The sequence below is a fragment of the Tursiops truncatus genome, chromosome 10 (genome assembly GCF_011762595.2).
Source record: "Tursiops truncatus isolate mTurTru1 chromosome 10, mTurTru1.mat.Y, whole genome shotgun sequence".
In the NCBI taxonomy this organism is placed as follows: domain Eukaryota; kingdom Metazoa; phylum Chordata; class Mammalia; order Artiodactyla; family Delphinidae; genus Tursiops; species Tursiops truncatus.
In genome coordinates, this window is record NC_047043.1 from 40,307,586 (window position 1) to 40,326,738 (window position 19,153).

General features: G+C 45.3%; 1 protein-coding gene across 2 annotated transcripts in view; it reads right to left on the bottom strand.

Moving 5' to 3' along the window:
- The window catches only part of GCLC (glutamate-cysteine ligase catalytic subunit), a 38,745-nt gene extending 21,084 nt beyond the window's left edge, over positions 1-17,661 (bottom strand). For both annotated transcript variants that reach the window (XM_019931432.3, XM_019931431.3), the window contains exon 1: positions 17,058-17,661. In XM_019931432.3, the coding sequence (XP_019786991.1) occupies positions 17,058-17,207 (150 nt within the window). In that variant the 5' untranslated portion in view covers positions 17,208-17,661. The remainder of the gene's footprint in view (positions 1-17,057) is intronic.
- Between the last annotated feature and the right edge of the window lie 1,492 nt (positions 17,662-19,153).

Genomic DNA, 19,153 nt, shown 5'->3' on the forward strand with positions numbered 1-19,153 from the left:
GGAGTTTTGGCAATTTTGTTTTGGTTTTTCAGGAATAATTTAAGACCACTTCCCCACTCTGAACTCATACAGAATTTACAACGCAAGGTGCACTAGTGCATTCATAACAATACCTGGTGGAATTCTGATAAAAAATCAAGAGTGAAATACCAAAGTAAGACTTTTCTGGGCAGAGTACAAACAGAACCTGCATTTGTTTTCCGTGAAATCGCACGCTGTTAAGTCATGATAGTTGCTATTAATAATGAAGATTGTGACTCCCTATTCACGGTTAATATAGACACACATCATCCAAAGGTAGGTGAAAAGACTGGAGCTGGATCAGTCAGGCAAACCCTTGAGAGCACCCTTCGCACACGACCCCAAGACACGGATGGCAAACTTGTGGCACGTGGCAGACCAGCCCCCAGAAAGTACGTTGTTTGGCTTATTATAAAAGAGAAAGGCAACAATACATCCACTATCTACCTTATCTACCTGACATTTCACATGTAAATCCAGATCCCAGCCTTAAAAACAAACCAAAGTGCAGAAGCCCAGCAGGAGGCCTGGGTCCAGAGGGGCTGGGGCTGGGCAGCCCCCCTTTGAGGGGGGCTCTGGTCTGCAGACCCACCGTCCCAGGTGGAAGGCATCTGAGTCAGTCCTCCCTATCACAGAAATAGTACTATTCAAGAGACAGGTTTGCCCTTCAGCTAAGAAATATAAAAGGGGGAAAAAATGTTAGTAACCATAGGGAAATAGCCTGGCAGGTTTAGATGACAACAAAAATAAACTTTTGATGAATTTTTATTAGTTGTTGTTATGGACTGAATGTTAGTGCCCCCCACACCATTCTTATGTTGAAGCCCTTAACCCCCAATGTGATGGTATTTAGAAGTGAGGCCTTGGGGGGGGCAGGTAATTAGATCAGGAGAGTGGGGCCCTTGTGACGCGATTTGTGCCCTTATAAGAAGAGACGAGAAAGATGATTTCTCTCCACTGTGTGAGAACACAGCGAGAAGGCAGCCCTTTGTAAGCCAGGAAGAGGGACCTCACTTGGAAACCAAATCTACCAGCACCTCTGACCATGGACTTTCCAACCTCCAGAACTGTGAGAAGTAAATGTTTGTTGTTTAAGCCACCCAGTCTGTGTTATTTGTTACAGCAGCCTGAACAGGCAAGAGAGTTTGTCTTACTGATGAGTTCAAGTCATCAGCGCTGAGGTGAAAACAGCACTTAATTTGGTAACAATCTAGTTCCATAAGACTCAGAAGCAGCTACAGGCAGTTCCCTATTTAGGGAGATTGTACTTTGAGAAAGCTCCTCTGTCAATTTCTGTGTACATTAGAAAAAAGGAATTTTCAAATTCCTTTGAAACAATGTTATACAAAGGTCTCTGGGCCACTTCTCTGAAGTATTTAACCTATCATGCGTCTGACCTCTGGAGACAGGGAACCCATCACTGCGTCCCTGTGGGACAGTGAGGTCCTACATTGCTTCCCAGGCACTGGGATGAAGACTCTGGCCTCCTTGCACCCTGGAGAAGGGGTTGCAACCAGGTGGTCAGGCCGAGGAGGGGGAAGGTGCGGGGTAACTCAGCCCAGGAGGACTGGGCTGCAGGGCGGGGTCCGCAGCCACCCTAAAGGAATTCACAATTCAGGATTCAGGGCCAGCTCCTCCATTCCACCGGCCCAAGCAGTAAGCAGTCTTGACTTCGGCGGGAACCACCCATTGCATCTAAGAGACCTGGTTTTCTCCTTACACCGATTCCTGAACAAGCCTGCAGCCATCTTGTGATAAGGCTCTAACTAGCTGATGACCCATCAGTGCTGAAACACAGCGTCCTGCTGCCTCCACACCCTTTGTCCTTTCACCCAAAGTCCTGTGGTCGGCAGGTGCTGGGAGCACTGCACAGAGCCAGGTGGATGTGGCTCCTGCTGTCAAGCTCACAGGTGGCTGAAATGACAGCCAGCAACTCAAGGGAGCTAAATGGTCTGGGGCACGTGTAACAGGAGGGTCTGGTCCCGCCTGGGGTATCAGAAGGTTTCCTGGGGGGAGGAGGGTGGCCAGGCAAAGGAGAGGGTCGTCATAAATACAGCCCCCACTCCTGACCCCTGAGCTTCCCCTGACCACCACCCTGACTGCAGCGTAATCACCTGGTTGGCTGCCCAGAGATGCAGATAAACTAAACTGGGCCCATCCCTGGAGACCATGTCACAGTAGTCCCGCCTCTAGACTGTAAACTGTTTTAAAGCTAGTGACTGTGCCTTCTGCCCAGAAGATGGTTTCCTCACACAGCCAAATAGTAATGACCAGTATTTTTGAGCACTTTCAACCATCCAGTTGGATGGCCCCCATTTCCGTATCTAGCAAGACACTCAAGCCTGGAGCACCCAAAGGGGTCCTAGAACCAACGGTGATGCTACTTGGTTTCAAAATCACTTGTAGTGATTTAGGGAAGACCTGTGTGGCAAGACCAGAAGAGCAGCTGTGCCTGAAACAGTGGGTGAACTTGAGGTGACCACCACAGGTCCAGGAACCCTTTGTATATGGTGACATTTTAGACTATAACTGTTGAAATGTTATTTTAAACTGCTCTATTTTCCCCAAAAGGAAACGTTTTCGTAGTTTACTCTAAAGTTACATCAGGGAACTATACTCAATATTTTGTGATAACCCATAAGGGAAAAGAATCTGAAAAAGAATATATATATGTGTATACACATATATGTATGTGTATATATATGTATGTATAACTGAATCACTTTGTTGTACACCTGAAACACAACATTGTAAATCAACTATACTTCAAAAAAAAAAAAAAAAGAAACACACAGGCCAAAAATAAAGTTACATCAAATTCTTATAATATCTGCTATATTCTGACTTTTCCCCCACTATGAAATGCCATTTCATACCACAGAATAACACAGGGTGCACGTCAGGGAAGTTTACACAAAATAAACGTGGCCTTGCCCTGGCCTGGTCTTCCTCCAGTGTCCTAGACCAGGACTTCAGCTAACAGAGCAGGAGGTTCTTTAATCTCAATTTTAACACTGCGTAAAATGATGAATTTCCTATACGATTACGTAAAGTAACTTCCTTGCATCATTCCCAAAACAAATTCTTCACATGCCAAGATTAGTAATATGAAGCCTCAGTGAAAAATTTTAAGATTCAGTAGAGAGCAGAGAAAATTGTGATGAATCTCATAAAGGGGACAATGACACCTTTCGATAAAGGAAAGGAAAAAAAAACACCCTCTCCTTTATGGTAGACACTAGGCACGTGTGACCTTTTTAGATTTAAAATTAAAGTAGGGTTTCCCTGGTGTTGCAGTGGTTAAGAATCTGCCTGCCAATGCAGGGGACACGGGTTGGAGCCCTGGTCCAGGAAGATCCCACATGCCGTGGAGCAACTAAGCCCGTGTGCCACAACTACTGAGCTTGCACTCTAGAGCCCGTGAGCCACAATTACTGAGCCCATGTGCCACATCTACTGAACCCACGCACCTAGAGCTCCGCAACAAGAGAAGCCACCCAATGAGAAGCCTGTGCACCGCCATGAAGAGTAGCCCCTGGCTTGCTGCAACTAGAGAAAACAGCAACGAAGACCCAATGCAGCCAAAAATAAAATAAATAAACTTGTAAAAAATAAAATTAAATTAAAGTAAAATAAAAATTTCAGTTCCCAAGTCCCTAACGATATCGCAAACAATTCAATTACTGCAGGAAGTTGTACTGGACAGCACTGGACTTAAACCCGAGAGAAATCACCTCTCGGAATTATATCTGGACACACTTACTGATGCATTACTGCTGGTGCAAAGGAAAGCCCTGCATGCCGATCTGCTCTTTCATGTCCTACAAATGGTGTGAGACATTTACTTTCTGGGCCTCTGAATTGACACTGGCTGATTTTTTTTAACCATGCCACTACACTTCAGGCGTGTGTCAGTTTTCATTTTCTGATGGTTACAAAGACCAGGCTAAGTCACTCCTACCTTATTTCTGAACCAAAGTAGAACCCAACCAGTCTGCTCCCACAAATTAACCTCTAAAAAGAGAGCACATCACGTGAAGTTACCAAAGGAGATGTTTGCTGTGGCCACCAACACGGGCACTCTGCAACTTAGAAACCTAAGCCAGAAGACACGTCCTCCTAAAGAAATAATACTGTAAATATAAATAGTTCTTATTTACCTCAAAACACCTGCAGGTTAGTACTATAGCTTCTGGGTTCTGAGGACAAGTGAATTCTTTGCTTCTTTCCTGAGAACAGGGTCCTGGTCACCGCGCGGCTGACAAGAGACGGTGTCTTGGACCAACTGCTCTGCAGTGCTTAGGTGGGGAGGGGGTGGTGAGGGAGTGAGAGGTCAGGGCCCCTGAAGGACTCCCACGAGGTAAAGGAGAACTCAGGGCTTCAGCAGGGCTGGCTCAGGGCCCCAGGCACTCCTGGAGCAGGTGACTGACAAAGCAAGCTAGGTCCCTGTAAGTGTGTTTAGAGATGAAGTTGGCCCAAATTCAGGGACCACCATCGAGAGATAAGAAATTCAGGGCTTTAGTTCTTAGGAACTGGTGATAGATTAACCCACCCAACAAAGGGAGGGTGATGCTTTCTAAAGAGACCTAGATCCAGTGCCGAAACAGGACGTGCAACTCCTAAGTCACTGCTGTGCTCAGAGGGGCCCTTGGGCCCCCAGGGGCAGGTGACAGCGATTCCAGACCTCCAAGTGCAATGCCATTCCACCACAGTGAGAGTCTCCTTCATAACCGCATCTGAGGGTGCCTGGATGCTGAGGCAGGTCCCACCAAGACAGCAATTCTGACCTGCTGAAGACAGGGTCTGCAGGATGCAAGACGTGCTAAGACAAACCCCTTCCGGCCATACCTGGAATTCACGGGAAAGGATTACAATCTCTGTTTGAGTTTAAACCAGAGCTCCTGACTTGGGGCTCTGATGCTGGCCCACTACCTGCGGCCCGGGACAAGGTCCGCCTGGCAGCATAGCTATCAAGTGAGGTCAGCCTCATCCCCACAGAGGCTCATCCGTGTCTGCCCTTTCACAGGGCTAGGCTGCCAGCAGAAGATTAGCTGGAAAGGCCGCAGCCACATTGCTAAACCTGTTAGCATTTGCCCTGCGGACCGAGAAATTGACCACACATCCTCGACTTTTCAGATCTGAAAGTGTAGCTGGCATTTCACTAGGAGGGAACCGCTGATCATCTGGTAACCAAAAACACCGAAGCTTGCACTTGTTGCTCGAGACCTTTATCAAAGCAGCCCACCTGCCTTGTTACCCCACCCCACACTCTACGCCTTTCCCTTCCACCTCCAGCCTCGCCTCGGGTTGGAGCCTAGTTTGAATCTTAGTAACATCTGTGTTTTTTTCTTTTATAAAATGAGGATAACGCCTACCTCAAGGGGCCACCGGGGAGGAGCACACAAAGTAATGTGTCAAGTGCCTAAAGTGGTAGCTGAGTACACATATCCTCACGTGTTAGTGATGATTTTCTAGCTCTCGGGCAGGGACACACGTATTGAGGCAGAACAGTGTCTTTTAAGTGTTCTTATGGGTCCATGGTGGCCTGTAATCAACATTACCAAAAAACGTTGAAATGAGTAATAAATACCAGAATATGTCATTCATGGAAAAGAAGTACTATTTCACCCAAATACCGTTTCGCGCTGTGTTTGTTTCAGGCACTCGCGGTCTCAGGAAAAGGAAAGACTTCATGCAGAACACCGCCAGCTCTGCGACAGTGGGCACAGGTCAAGTCACCCCCCTCCCGGACACTTTCAAATGGCTCAAACTCAGCACATCTTAGCACCCTCACCACGTGTGCCGCCCCTCCACTCCAGCCCCGCCCCCCAGGCTGCCCCCACACAGGCCTTCCTTCTGCTTCTCCGCCAGTCAACCACTCCAGGGCCTGGACAGCACCGCTGTTCTCTGCTTGGAAAGCTCTGACCGCAGCCCCTCAAGTAGCTGGCTCCCGATGGGCTCTAGTCACGTGCTACCTCTTCGGAGCAACCTTGGCTAACCCCCAACACTAGGACCTCTCTTTTCCCATGCCCAGGAGTGCCACCCACACTAGTGCCTTGTGGAGTTGTGGAAGTGGTTACCCAGGCCAGAGCAGTCTTAATTTCCCCTCTCTCCTCACAAATATTACAATTATGGACATTTGGAACATGTCCTAATCTAACAAAGTGTCCCTTCCAACTCTAAACTACTATGTCTGTCATTAAACTCTTCCAGAAGTTCTTGTGGTATAAAACCATCCATTTTTCTTTCCCTCTCAAAGATAAGACAGCACACACTGCATTGCCAGGAAGGGAATTTTTTTCAAATGCGTCGTCTTGCTACCTAAAGCTCACCCCTTCTAAGCACATGATCTTTTAAATTGTATGCATACATCAGTGGAAATCTTTCTAAAATTGATTACATCCTCTTCTGCTACAATAAGAAGATACTAAACATACTTCCACTTTTTTTATTAAGGCTTCAGACTCGGGGCAATTTCATTTCTTTAACAGAGCAAGGCCCTGGGAGGCACCGGCTGCCGTGTCGAGATCTGCTTTTCCAAGCTGCTCTCCGACTTGGTCTCTGATTGCTGCCTCGACTGATTTTTTGTAGTTCATCCTGAACCGTGGAAGGAAATGACCAGCTTGCAGGAATTGTGGACAAAGTGAGCAATCTCCGGGTGAAGGCTTGAGACAGGCTTCCAGGAGTAAAGTGCATGCACTCTGTACCCAGAGGGCTTTTGCCTGCTTCCTAGTTCTCGCTGTCTGTGTTTTGGGGCCAGCAGCTCCTGAGCCCTGGATACCACTCACACAGCCATGGAGGGAGGACCACAGGCAGGGCTGCTGCCGCATGGTGTGTTGGACGATATGCCTTCCAAGTGCCCGACTTGCGTAAATACGTGAACGCTTGAGCGGGAAATGAGGGAAGCACTCCCAAATAACCTCTTTAACGTTCCTCTGAGGCTTACAGTGCTCAGTGTATCCTTTCAAGCAAAAAAACTTTTTAAATTAAAAAATGTAAACTTTCATGGAGGCTCTTGCCTTCAGGGTTTGTTTTAACTCTGCTAAATCATCATCCAGTACAAAAAAAGGAAGGTGTTAACTAAATCCAAAGGACTGAAAAAAGGGCCTGGGGGATGGGAGACAAGACAGTGGGTTTGTGTGAACATTTATGTAATTAGGAACATCTGGTTTGGGGGTTCTTTTGTAATCTTGTTGTGGAAATAAGTTTAATTACTAAATCCTGACCATAACAGACACAAACATCTAAGAACACAGCAAGCTCTCCAAACAGTGTCCAACAGAGTAGAGCCGTGGCCATATGAATGCTGCAAAAATATACCAACCTAGATAACCAAGTTTTCTGGACACCTATAAAAGATGTGCTCTTTTGGCTAGAAGTCTGATGCTTATTTATGTTTCCTTAACTCCTGAAACATCTGAAACAATGTCTGAGAAACCCAGCCCTTAAGTGGAGGAGATTCAGGGTCATCATTCTAAATTACTCAGTCCTTTATGATCAGTTTCAATATACAATCCCCGTGGCTACTAAGTAGCCAAAATGCTTTCCCATATGCTTTCCCAATTCAATTCTGTTTCTTTCTGAAAATCATAACCAAGATTTCAAGGACCCTACAAGCTGTGAAAACATGCATGGGCTTTGAGCCATTTATTTTGGCTGGAAACCAATTTTTGCTCTTTTCCCAAGTTCTAGTATGTTCGAGATAGGTCGCTGCCAAAGCCTCCAGTCCCCTAACCGGCCAACTCTGGCTTCACTTCCGTTCCCATCCTTGCACTCCTCTCGAAAGCCTGACATCCTTCCTGCCCCCAGGGCAGTCCTACTGCCCCCACTGGTCCTTCTCCAGATCCCACACACGTCCAGGTCCTTCTGTGTGTATCACCAGGGTTCGGAGGGGATGGCCATGCTTCCTCTCTGGGTTAGTCATCTCGCTCTCCTCCTTGGTTTTAACCCCATCTTCAGGCCCGTGGCTGCCCTGCCACACACACAGCCAGCTCAGATGTTGCTCCAGCTCCCTCTGCACTGTCTACCCCGCATCTCCACTGTATGAGCACTGGGCTCCTTCACCTAGGAGGTCCCAAACCAGAAGATCCAAGCAGTTCCCCAGGAACTATCCCCACAGGCTACACTCTCTCCCCTCCCTCAGCATCGAGGTAACCTCTGCAGTGGGAGCTGCCAGCCTCTAGTTACCCTCCCAGCCCGTTTTCCCCACCACCACCGAAGAGACCCAGGATTAGTCTCCCGGTACGATTCCTGGACTGACAATACCACGTCTCCTGGCATGGTCCATTACAAAGGACCTTGACATATATACACTAATATGTATAAAATGGATAACTAATAAGAACCTGCTGTATAAAAAAATAAATAAAATTCAAAAATTCTAAAAAAAGATATATGTATAACTGAATCAATTTGTCGTACATCTAAAACTAACAATATTGTAAATCAACTATAGTCCAATATAAAAAAATTAATTACAAAAACAAAAAACCCCCAAAAAACAAAGGACCTTCGACAGCCTCAGCCTCTAGCCACTCCCCTTGCCCTGCTCTGGTCCCACACCACGGCAGTGATCCTCAACTTCAGGCACTTCACAGTCGCACGTCTGCACACACCCTTCCCTTGCGCTGTCTCCCTTTGAGATCCTCCCAGAAGGTCCCCCACTCCGCCCCCCATCTCTAAGACTCCCAGGATCTCCAGGCAGAGAGTAAACTCCTCCCCTCCTCTCTCCAGCCTGTCCCCTGACCCTGCCATGCCACTGGAGTTCTTCAAGGGCAGGGAGCTTCTCCCTTTTCTTGGTTTCTCTCTTCAAGCCCATGACCTACCACAGGAAGTCCTTGATAAACAGGAGTCACTCAATAAATACTTAAAAGTCATCCATCATGGAAATAAAGCCTTTAGTGTTTGCCACATGTAAGTGAAGCTTAAGTCTCAGTTTTTCTGAAGGAAACAGTCTGCGATAATATCTTGTTTTTATTTTTTTTTAATAGAAACATTATGGGGTTCAAACAGGTTTACTTAGGAAGTTAAGGAAAAGATTTTAGAAACCTAGTATCTATGGGTTTGTAATTAGATTACTTTTTCAGTAGCCAGTAAAGTACGTTCTCTTTGAAAAATCCTAAAACCCAAAAGGTGACGGGATAAGGAAACGGATTCTACTGTCTCTTGTACACATTTCCTGATTTTTGTAAGTTGTGTGGCATTTAAAGCATTCTGAAACAGTCAAATTGTTAAAAGATACAATTAGAAATTATATATACATATAAAAGCATGCAATTCAAAACCAAATGATAGAATTTTTTGATTATTCTTGCAGATGAGGAAATTGTGGTCCAAAGAATTTAAGTTCTGTATCTAAGATCACACGACTGTTTGGAGGAAGACTTGCGGCTGCACTCCCATCTTCAAGTTAGTCCATTCTTAAACATGTATGCAAACTTCAAAATAATTGTGTTTTCACCAAATACCCAGTCATAGGATGATAACAGTGGTACTAAGTGATGAACATTACAGCATAAAGGCAAAGAAAATCCTGACTTAAAAAACTTGGCTATATCTAGGTTGCTGGAGATATAACCATGAGGGTAGCTAGCCTTTGGACAAAGTTTACAGACAAAGGAGAGCAGAGCTCAGAGAAAAGGTAGAAAGACTTCCACTTCTGTTCAAGATGGAGTAATAGCGATCAATTTCACACCCCCCACCCTGAAAAAAAAAAGAGAGAAAGAGAGAAAATATATAAAAGAATTTTCAAGACACTGGACATCAGATAACAAAGGGCAGAGATCCCCGTGATAGGGGGGACAATTTTAAAGTGAGTGAGCCCTGCAAATGCCCCAGCTTCCTGCCTGGCGAGAGGCACTAGACCATGGGCAGGGAGGTGAAGCAGAGCCCACGGTGGAGTGGGGGTTTGATGGGGGGAAGGACTCCCTGAATTGAAGAGATAGAGCTGAGTATCTGAGGAAACCAAGTAATTTAGAGGTCACAGGACCAAGTACCAAAGAGAGGAGAGCTGCACAGACAATTCTGGAGATCTGCAGAGGGTCCCCCCCTTAAGGACTCGGTAGTAAATCAACCCACACGTGAGAGGTGAGGACCCAAAGCTGGGACAGGGTGCCTTCCCCCCGCCAGCATGGAATAACTCCTAGTTCAGGGCATTGAGGAAGGTACACCTGAAGGCCTTGCCTTGGCAGAAGAGAATAATTAGCCCTAAAGTGACACTCTTCCGGACCTGCTGAATAAATTGTAAAAGCAAGACCTGAAAGGATCAAACCATCTCCAAATAACTATATTCCAGAACAAAGCTTAAGAATACGTTTAGGAAAACGCAAATATCAAGCACCCAACGAGGTAAAATTCACAATGTCTGGCATCCAATCAAAGACTACCAGGCATGCAAAGAAGCAGAGAAACCTACTCAAAATGTAGAGAAAAAGTCAAGTGAACCTGACTTTAAATGACAGAGATGATAGAATTAGCAAAGACATTAAAACAGTTACTAGAACTGTATTCCCTATGTTCAAAAGCAGTATAGTAAGGTTGCAGGATACAAGATAAATACACAAAATCAATTTTATTTTAATATATTAGCAACAACAATCAGAAATTATAACTTAAAGAGTAATACCATTTACAATAAAAAAAATATGAAGCACTCAGTGATACATCTGACAAAAGACATGAAAGACTTGTCGACTGAAAACTACAAAACACTGATGAGAGAAATTAAACAAGTGGAGAGATATACTTGTTCATGGGCTGGAAGCATCGTTAAGATGTCAATTCTCCCCAAACAATCTACAGATTCAACGCAACCATGGTCAACATCCCGCTAGGGTTTGTTTTGGGTAGAAACTGCCAAGATGTTCTAAAATTCATGTGTAAATTCAAAGGACCTAAAAGAGTCAAAATGAGTTGAAAAAGAGCAAAGTTGGAGAGGTAAGACTACCTGATCTCACAGTTTATTATAAATTATAGCAATAAAAAGTGTGGTATTGGCATAAGAACAAATAGAGCAATGGAACAGTACAAAGAGTCCAGAAATGAAACCACACATAGGCAACTGATATCAGACAAATGTGCAAGGGCCTTCGGCGGTGGAGAAAGGATAGTCTTTTCAACAAGTGGTGCTGGGGCACTGTGCAAAAGCAACCAAACCCAAAAATCCATACCCTGCATCATATACAAAAGTGAACTCCAAAAGGATCATAGACCTAAATGTAAACCTAAGACCATAAAACTTCTAGAGGAAAATACAGGAGAAAACCTTAGATAATGAAAGATTTCCTAGACAGAAACACAAATTCTATGTTAGAGGCTCAGATAATATTCTGACATCTTTTCTCAAGATATGGGGCCTTACACTGAACATTACCTAGGTTTCTCCTTCAAAATGAAGCTACAGAGTTCTAGTTAGTACATTTGCTAACACCACTGCTAGACATTCCTAGAAGTGGTACCTTTAGAAGTGATATCCTGGACATTCCTCTTCACAAAGAAGAATTCAACAGTGATGTGGTGGGGTCACAGTAACTTGTTCAGGAGTCCAGAAACATGTTCTTAGGGGAGCCACGTGTGCAGAAGGAATAAACATTTTCCTCCCATTGTGTTTTCGCCATATTTAAAGTACATCAAAACCTCTACGTATCCAAAGACCTCTACAAACTAATCCTACCTGTTCACCGCACTGACACCACCACCAGACACAGAACGCTCACACACCAATGCTATTTCTCACCTTTCTGCCTTTATTACACTGTTCACTTGCCTGGAATCCTTCCCTTCTCTTCCCTTCTCTTCATATAAATAACGACCCTAATTCTCTAGGGCAGCTTCCCAAAGATGGTGCCTGAAGCATCACAATCACCTGGGGTGCTGTGTGTCTCACACGTCTGCAAAGGGCACAAGGGAACATCTGGAGGTGATGGAAATGTTATATGTATACAGATGTTTCCTATTTCTTTGTTTTGACTGTGGTTGCAGATATCTGGTTGTATACACTTGTTAGAAGTCATTGAGCTCTATGTTTAAAATGGGTGCATATTATTGTATGTAAATCATAATTCAATGAAATTGGTTTAAAAAGAAAGCCCACATAAAACCATATAACACGAAATGAACAGGGGGAAAAAATTCCAAACTGAGATGGACACCAGAAGTGATAGTCAAGCTCACATTTAAGCCAAGCTTAAATTCTTAGCCTCAATTCCTAATACACAGTTGACCCTTGAACAATGAGAGGGTTAGGGATGCTGACTCTCCCCACAGCCAAATATCTGCATATAAATTTTATGGTCTGGATCATGTGGTACTCTATTACGTTATTTATTGAAAAAAAATCCATGTATAAGTGGACAAGTGCAGCTCGAATCCATGTTATTTAAAGCTCAACTGTACACACAGTCAGTTTTCTGGTTCCCTAACCTTCAAAAATGAACCTCTTGGTTATAAAAGATAATTTTGAAAAAAAAAGAAAATCACCAGAAAGCTCTAACCATATTTTACTCTTTTTCCTCGATTTCACCACCGTGCTTTAGACACATCAGTAAATGCGGATAAACTGATGCCCACAGTGACAGCAAGAGACAGAAAGATGCAGCAACTGTGCTTCGTGTGCAGAGAGCACACAATGACCTATGGAATCTTCATGAATTCTCAGAGTAATTTTTGCTCAGTACCTTATTCTAAGAAGTCATTGTCAAATAATGCATTTTAAAAACACAATTTAGATTCTGAAATGCAGTTTAGAAATACCATAAACAATTACTAAGCTAATGGAATACAATTATATCTGAATGGGCAAATTTCAGTTAAAAACCGGCAAACATGGAATGCCTCATTCCCCAATAACCATGGCTATTTAAATGATATATTTTAAATGAGATATCCTGGGTATTTAAACATTCCCAAGTGAACATTTATGAGTCTTACTTAAAAGACTAGGCACTTACTTGTAAACCATTCCAACAACATTATCTCATTTAATCTTACTAACTGTATAAGGAAGGTATTACTCTCCCCATTTTACAGATGACAAAACTGAGATAAGCACTTCGTCCAAAGCTACACAGAACCTTCAATTAGACTCAAATGACTATGCTTTTGTCCATTCTAGATTTATAGCTCAGGATGTTATTTTTGCTATAGGATCATAAGCTTACTGATTAACAAGCTATGCATTTTCTAATTAGTCATGTAAGCATTCTTAACCTACATAGGTAATTTGAAGTTCTAACTATGAATGATATGCCAGCCCTTTATAAATCCCATCTCAGTTCTTATTGGTTTTACACATGATAATAACACACTTATAAATATTAAAGATGTATATTTCTCTCAAAGTTCTCATAGATTTATCTGCTCATTAGAGTACAATTGACCTTCTTGCCTTTGAAAGGCAAAAAAGAAAAATCAGAAAAGATGTTTCCTTTAAAATGTTTTTCTGACACATCTGTAACCTGGAGAGTTTGAACTCTGTAAAAAGATTTGATGAAATCTCATACATTGTAAATATTCCAAAACCTGGTGTAATGTATTTAAGAAGTAGACCGTGAAGTCAGACAGATTTCAATTCTTATATGCCTCTGCCACTGAGTAGCTGAAGAGCCTGGCAGGTAGCTGACACTAGAGGGATATTAGGAAGCATTCAAGAGTCGAATTTACTGCCACATTTGCAGTGTTTATAAACTTCCTAGGTTTGTCTTTTAATGTGCATACTCCAACTTACAAAATCTGTACCTAAAAAGTTGTGTGTGGGCTGTGAAGAGAGAAGTGCTTACTTTTTTGCATAAAAGAACGCTTAGCAGGCATCAGGGCCCCCAGGAACACCCATCTCACCTCCCCCTCACCCCCATCTGGGGCAGCATGAAATATCTTCCCAGTACCTGGGAGTTAGAACTTCGACTACCCACAGTAACAGCATGATCAATGGGTTGGGACCAGCCACACTAAAGGCGAAACTCGCATTTGTAAGCTGACCTGGGAATCTGCCTGTTTCTAAGGTTCTCACAGGAAAATACTTCTGAATTCCAAAAAGCCAGCAGACACACACTTGTACAATACAACCATTTTTACCACAGTGACTGGTGGCAGCCTTCTCTTCACTCAGCAGTCTAAAGATGATCCCAGGCGAGTTTCAAAGAGGAACAACCCTCTCATTTTCCAAAGGAGGAAACTGAGGTTCACAACCACCAAGGTGGTTGGCAAGCCTTGGAATACAACACAAGTGCAACTCCAAATCCAAGTTCTTCCTGATAAATACCACCAGAGACAAATACTGTCCTAGCGCCAAGCATTTCCAAAGTGGCAGGCTCTCCTTCCAACCAGATCTACAATGATAGGTTTAGGCTGCTTTTTTTCCTTTTTTAATCCGAGTCCATGGTCCTGTAAGCACAACATCAAAACTTCCACAAAGAGCAGTATTTTGATATCACGCTGACCCAGCCCAACATATCACGTCCCAAACACCCTTTTCTGTCTGGTGGGGCCATCCTTCATCTCCAGGGCCACGGCACCCACCACACCCTTCTCCACTTTTATCGGCCCAGCCTGATTCTTGGTTGTTCCCTAGGCTTCTGCATCCAAACAAGCTCACTTGCAGGCTGATTCTGCCTGCAGACTTTTACTCAGTAGACGTGACAGGGAGTTCCCACTATGCGCAAGGATCAATGCTAAGAGTGTTAACGGCCTGCTCTTTCTCAGAGGCTCACCTCGTCAGGGAGGCCTGCCATGATAAATGTGGGACTCTGACTTTCAAACCCCATAACTGCAACCACAGTAAGAAATAATTTACATGCACCCAATATACCACCCCTACACACACTCTCAAATAACTCAAGTTTGACATAATATTCTCACTACGTGTGATAAACCAATACTCTTCATCCTACCCCATTTCCATTTTTAAAGTCTCGGGGAGAAAAAAATCTAGGGGGAGAGGAGAGATCATAAAATACACACAATACACAAATAATACACAGTAGTCCCTCGGTATCCACAAGGGACTGGTGCCAGGACCCGCCAGAGACACCAAAATCCGCAGAGGCTCAAGTCCCATAGTTGGCCTTCCATTCAGCATCTGTGGATTCAGCCAACCGTGGATCAGGTTGTATTCACTATCCGACAAAAAAACCTCGTATAAGTAAACCTGAGCAGTTCAGACTCTAGTTTTTCAAGGGTCAAAATGTCAGATGCTGTAAAGAAACAACGAATTTCAGACTTCTAAAATCTTCTAAATTTATTTCTCAACCCACTAATGGATCATGATCTCCAGTTTGAAAAGTAATTTTCTGTAACATAAGAGTGATTACCTTTACATGATGCTGGAGGAACAGAAGCATCAGCAAATGCTTAGGTGTGAGACAACCCCCGCTCCCCCACCCAAGTCACATCGCTGTCCAGAGATGCAGAGGTACCACAACGGAGAGTTAGCCCCTGTTTGATTTACAGAATCAAACTGGGGGAGACCAAGCTTTCAATGAAGTCCTATTCCAGGAGTAGGAAGAGTGGGGCTTTTTTCTTAACCACGGGGGAAGTCTTCACAATCTCAATTCTTCCCCTTGGGTCATACTGCTTATTTCCAAGAGGACTGTCAATACTGGCAGGCAGGAATTTTATTCTTTTTGAAAATCTTACACTCTACCCAGACATGACTGAAGCAGAATTTAAAGTAATAATAAATAATCAGTGGGTTATTTTTTAAATCTAAGATAACTTTTCTACTCCATGGTTTCTGTTAAACAGTAAACTCCCCATTCCAAAGGACATGGGTTTGTTAGTGGAAAAAAGGGAAAGGGAGGTGTGGGAGAGAAAAAAACATCTAGAGGGAACAGAGGATAGATCATAAAATAAACACAATACACGAATATATAAAATGTCGGATGCTGTAAAAAAAAAAAAAAGAGTTTTAGTCTAAAACTGAAGAATCATCACCAAACATACTGTACCCCTCTTCTGTCCAATAAAGTATGGCAAACCACTTACAGTAGAAATGTGAATTACTAGTCATGATACTTTTCTAGCTTACAAGAGCACAATTCCTTCAAATGACAGGCAGAATTATTTTCCAATCATAGAAAAACTAACTTTTTGCAAGGAGAGAGATTCGGCACTGGTGTAGCAGCACCTTGACACTTAGGTGAAGAGTGATAACACTGACAAGGAGATAAATTATTTACACCTGAGCAAGCCATGGAAGGCAAAAGGTAAAAACACGAAAAATATAAACGAACCTTTCCAGAAGTCATTTGATTATTTGAACTGTATATACACGTCTTTTTTAAAAAAACAGGAAGGAAAGGCATAAAACGCTTTGGCAGAAAAGACTTTAAAACTAACAGGAGGCAGTGCTTTCCAAATCATTCCAATAAACAATGGTTCAATATTGAGAATCTAGAGGCATTTCACTTCGAAGCAGCACACATGTGGAAGCACAGATTCGGAAAGTTTATATACTAGATCTGGGCCATGGAAAGACACTAACAGATCCTAATTTTGAAGCTCTCAGAGTTCCCAGTTAGAATTAAACCAAGCCATGATTTTTTAAATTTATATCTATAAAGTGGTGGTCGGGGGGGTGGTTGATGAGGAGAAGCTGGAGGTTTAAAAGGCACCAGGAAAAGGTGGGGCGGAAGCGAAATCCTGAAGACCTGATTCCTAACAGCAACCGGCCTTCTAGGACAACTTTAGTCCCTTTCACGTTAATGGCATTTTGAGACGGGACCGTGGGTCGATAGGCGGTGGGCAGACACCCCAGCCTGAAAACTCCTCCAGGCACCCAGTGTCACACTTTTGCACGCTCACGCCCTCCGAGCGCCTACTCCGCACTTGCTGAATGGAAACGAACCTCGAATGAATGAATGGGAGAGAGAAGTCCGGCCAAAGGCTCGGAGCACGGCCCTGGACAGCGCTGGACGCCCGCGGGCTCGGCGGGGACCCTCGGGGGCGCGGCGGGGACCCTCAGGGCAGCGCAGGGCGCGGATCGAGGGCGCAGGGGCCTCGCCGAACAAAGGGGCGCGGAGCGGCGGGGGCCGGGCGCTCACCTCGTCGCCCCACTTGAGCACGTCCTTGTGCCGGTCCTTGACGGCGTGGTAGATGTGCAGGAACTGGAGGATCCCGTGCAGCCGCACGTGGTCGGCGTGGCGCTGGGTCTCCTCCCAGCTCAGTGGCGAGCCCTGGGACAGTAGCCCCATGGCCGCCCCCTCTCCTCGCCCTCTGGGCCGGCGGCGGCCGCTCCGGGCTCCCGGCGCGCGGCGCGGGCCGGACACTCAGCTCCCCGCGGAAGGCGGCGGCGGCTCAGCCCCGAGGGGGCGCCCTCGGGCCGCAGCCGGCGGAGGAAGGGTCCGGTCAGCTCCGGCTCCCCCGCGCGAGTTCCTCGCCCCCCGGGGGACCGACCCAGGGGCTGGGTGTACCGCGCGGACGGAGGCTGCGGACCGGGGGGCCCGGCTGGACGGCCCTCTGCCCGACGGCCTGGCCCCTCGCCCGCTCCGGCTCCCGCCCCGTTCCTGCTGCGAGGCGGCGGCGGCGGTGCCCACAGCCCCGGCGCAGCGGTGGCTCCCGCTTCTCTTTGCCGGTGTCCTGCACTACCTCCTTCCTACTTGTGACCAAAACCTGCGCCGCCGAGCATGCCCAGTGCTCCCAACCGCTCGCCGCTCCCCAGCTCGATCCGCCGCTCCGGATTTTATAGACTGCGGGCTTGGGGCGGGGAAAGGAGGCGGTGCGGCCGAGGAGGCGTGGCCGAGCACCCGCAGAGACTCGGCGGCTGTAGGGTAGGCGTGCGCAGGCGTGGTTAGGGCGGAGTCCAAGGGGAGGGCCTCACCAGGCCGGGGTCGGCCTCGCTTTAAGCAAACGCGATGTGTAAAAATCCGTTTTCTCTAATCCAAAGAGAGAAACTCTGCGTTGGGGAAGAAGTTTGATTATTCGAATAAATGAAGAATCCACCATATTATTTTTTATGGAGAGAAGCGCCTCACACTTATAAAACCAGGGTGAGAGCAGCAGGGTGTGGCAAGAAAATTTGTCTCCAGGTTTTTAGACGTGTACATATTATTTGTGTAGTCTCTAACTATTTATCTGATGACATATGTTCTTTGGATGGCACAGACACCATTCACTGCAACCAAAGGAGCTTTGTCAACATTTCCATAAGGATCGTTAGAAGGAATCATCTCCAAAGTATATCCCCCATCCAAACCTAGGATTCAACCATCAAGTGATTAAAATGATGCTCATGTGAGCTTACCACGGGGTGGAAGGTTTTAGAAACAGCTGGGGTTAGCCTTATCCTGGCAGGAAAGGGAAGGAACGAGGTACCTCGCCCCCAAGTAGTTGTTCAAAAAATATGTCAAAAGAGCAATGAGATGACAGATCAGGGGAAAAGTGACGGCAACTAGATCATATGTGTACTGAGACCAGAAAGTGTGTACTTACTTGCCCTCTTCCCTCACACCACAAAGTTAACATTTAGTGACCACTTAATGACTGACAAATGGGTACATGATCCTAGAAGTCTCTTCTCCCACACCCTTCATGTTGGCTGTGCCCATCTCAGGGCTTGGGGACATGGATACCCAAGGTCTGGCTGTAATGTCCACAGGGGTGTCTGTGTATGTGTCTGGAGTGTGGGTGGGGATGTGAGGGGGTTTGAAGCTCAGTAGATGAGGTTTCAATCATCTGTTTCAACAGCCAGGATAAAAACCAAGCCTCATTCTACTTTGTCCACAGCCCCCTCTTCCTTGTACCCTCCCCACCAACCTCACTAGACCTGTGCGGTCCTGGCTTTCTGCTGTTTCTTCTGCTTGGAATTCTTCACCTGACACAATCCTGTTCATTCTTTGAGTCCCAGTTACTCCTGTCTTTTGGTTGCACTTGTACATGTCACTATTTCTACGTTATGATAGAATCATTTAAAAAATATTTCCATACTAGGTAGTGACTTCCTCTGGGATAGAGATGATTCACGCCTTTTGTATCTTTAACTCTAGAAAAGTGCTTTGTATAAATGGAAAGAGGCAGTGTGGAGATGGGGAGGGAGGGATAGTATTGGTCACTGTTTCACGAGGCATTCACGTCCAGGCGAGGCATCCAAAGGATCATTTTGTAATTCTCATAATCTCATCTCACATCTGCATACCCTGGC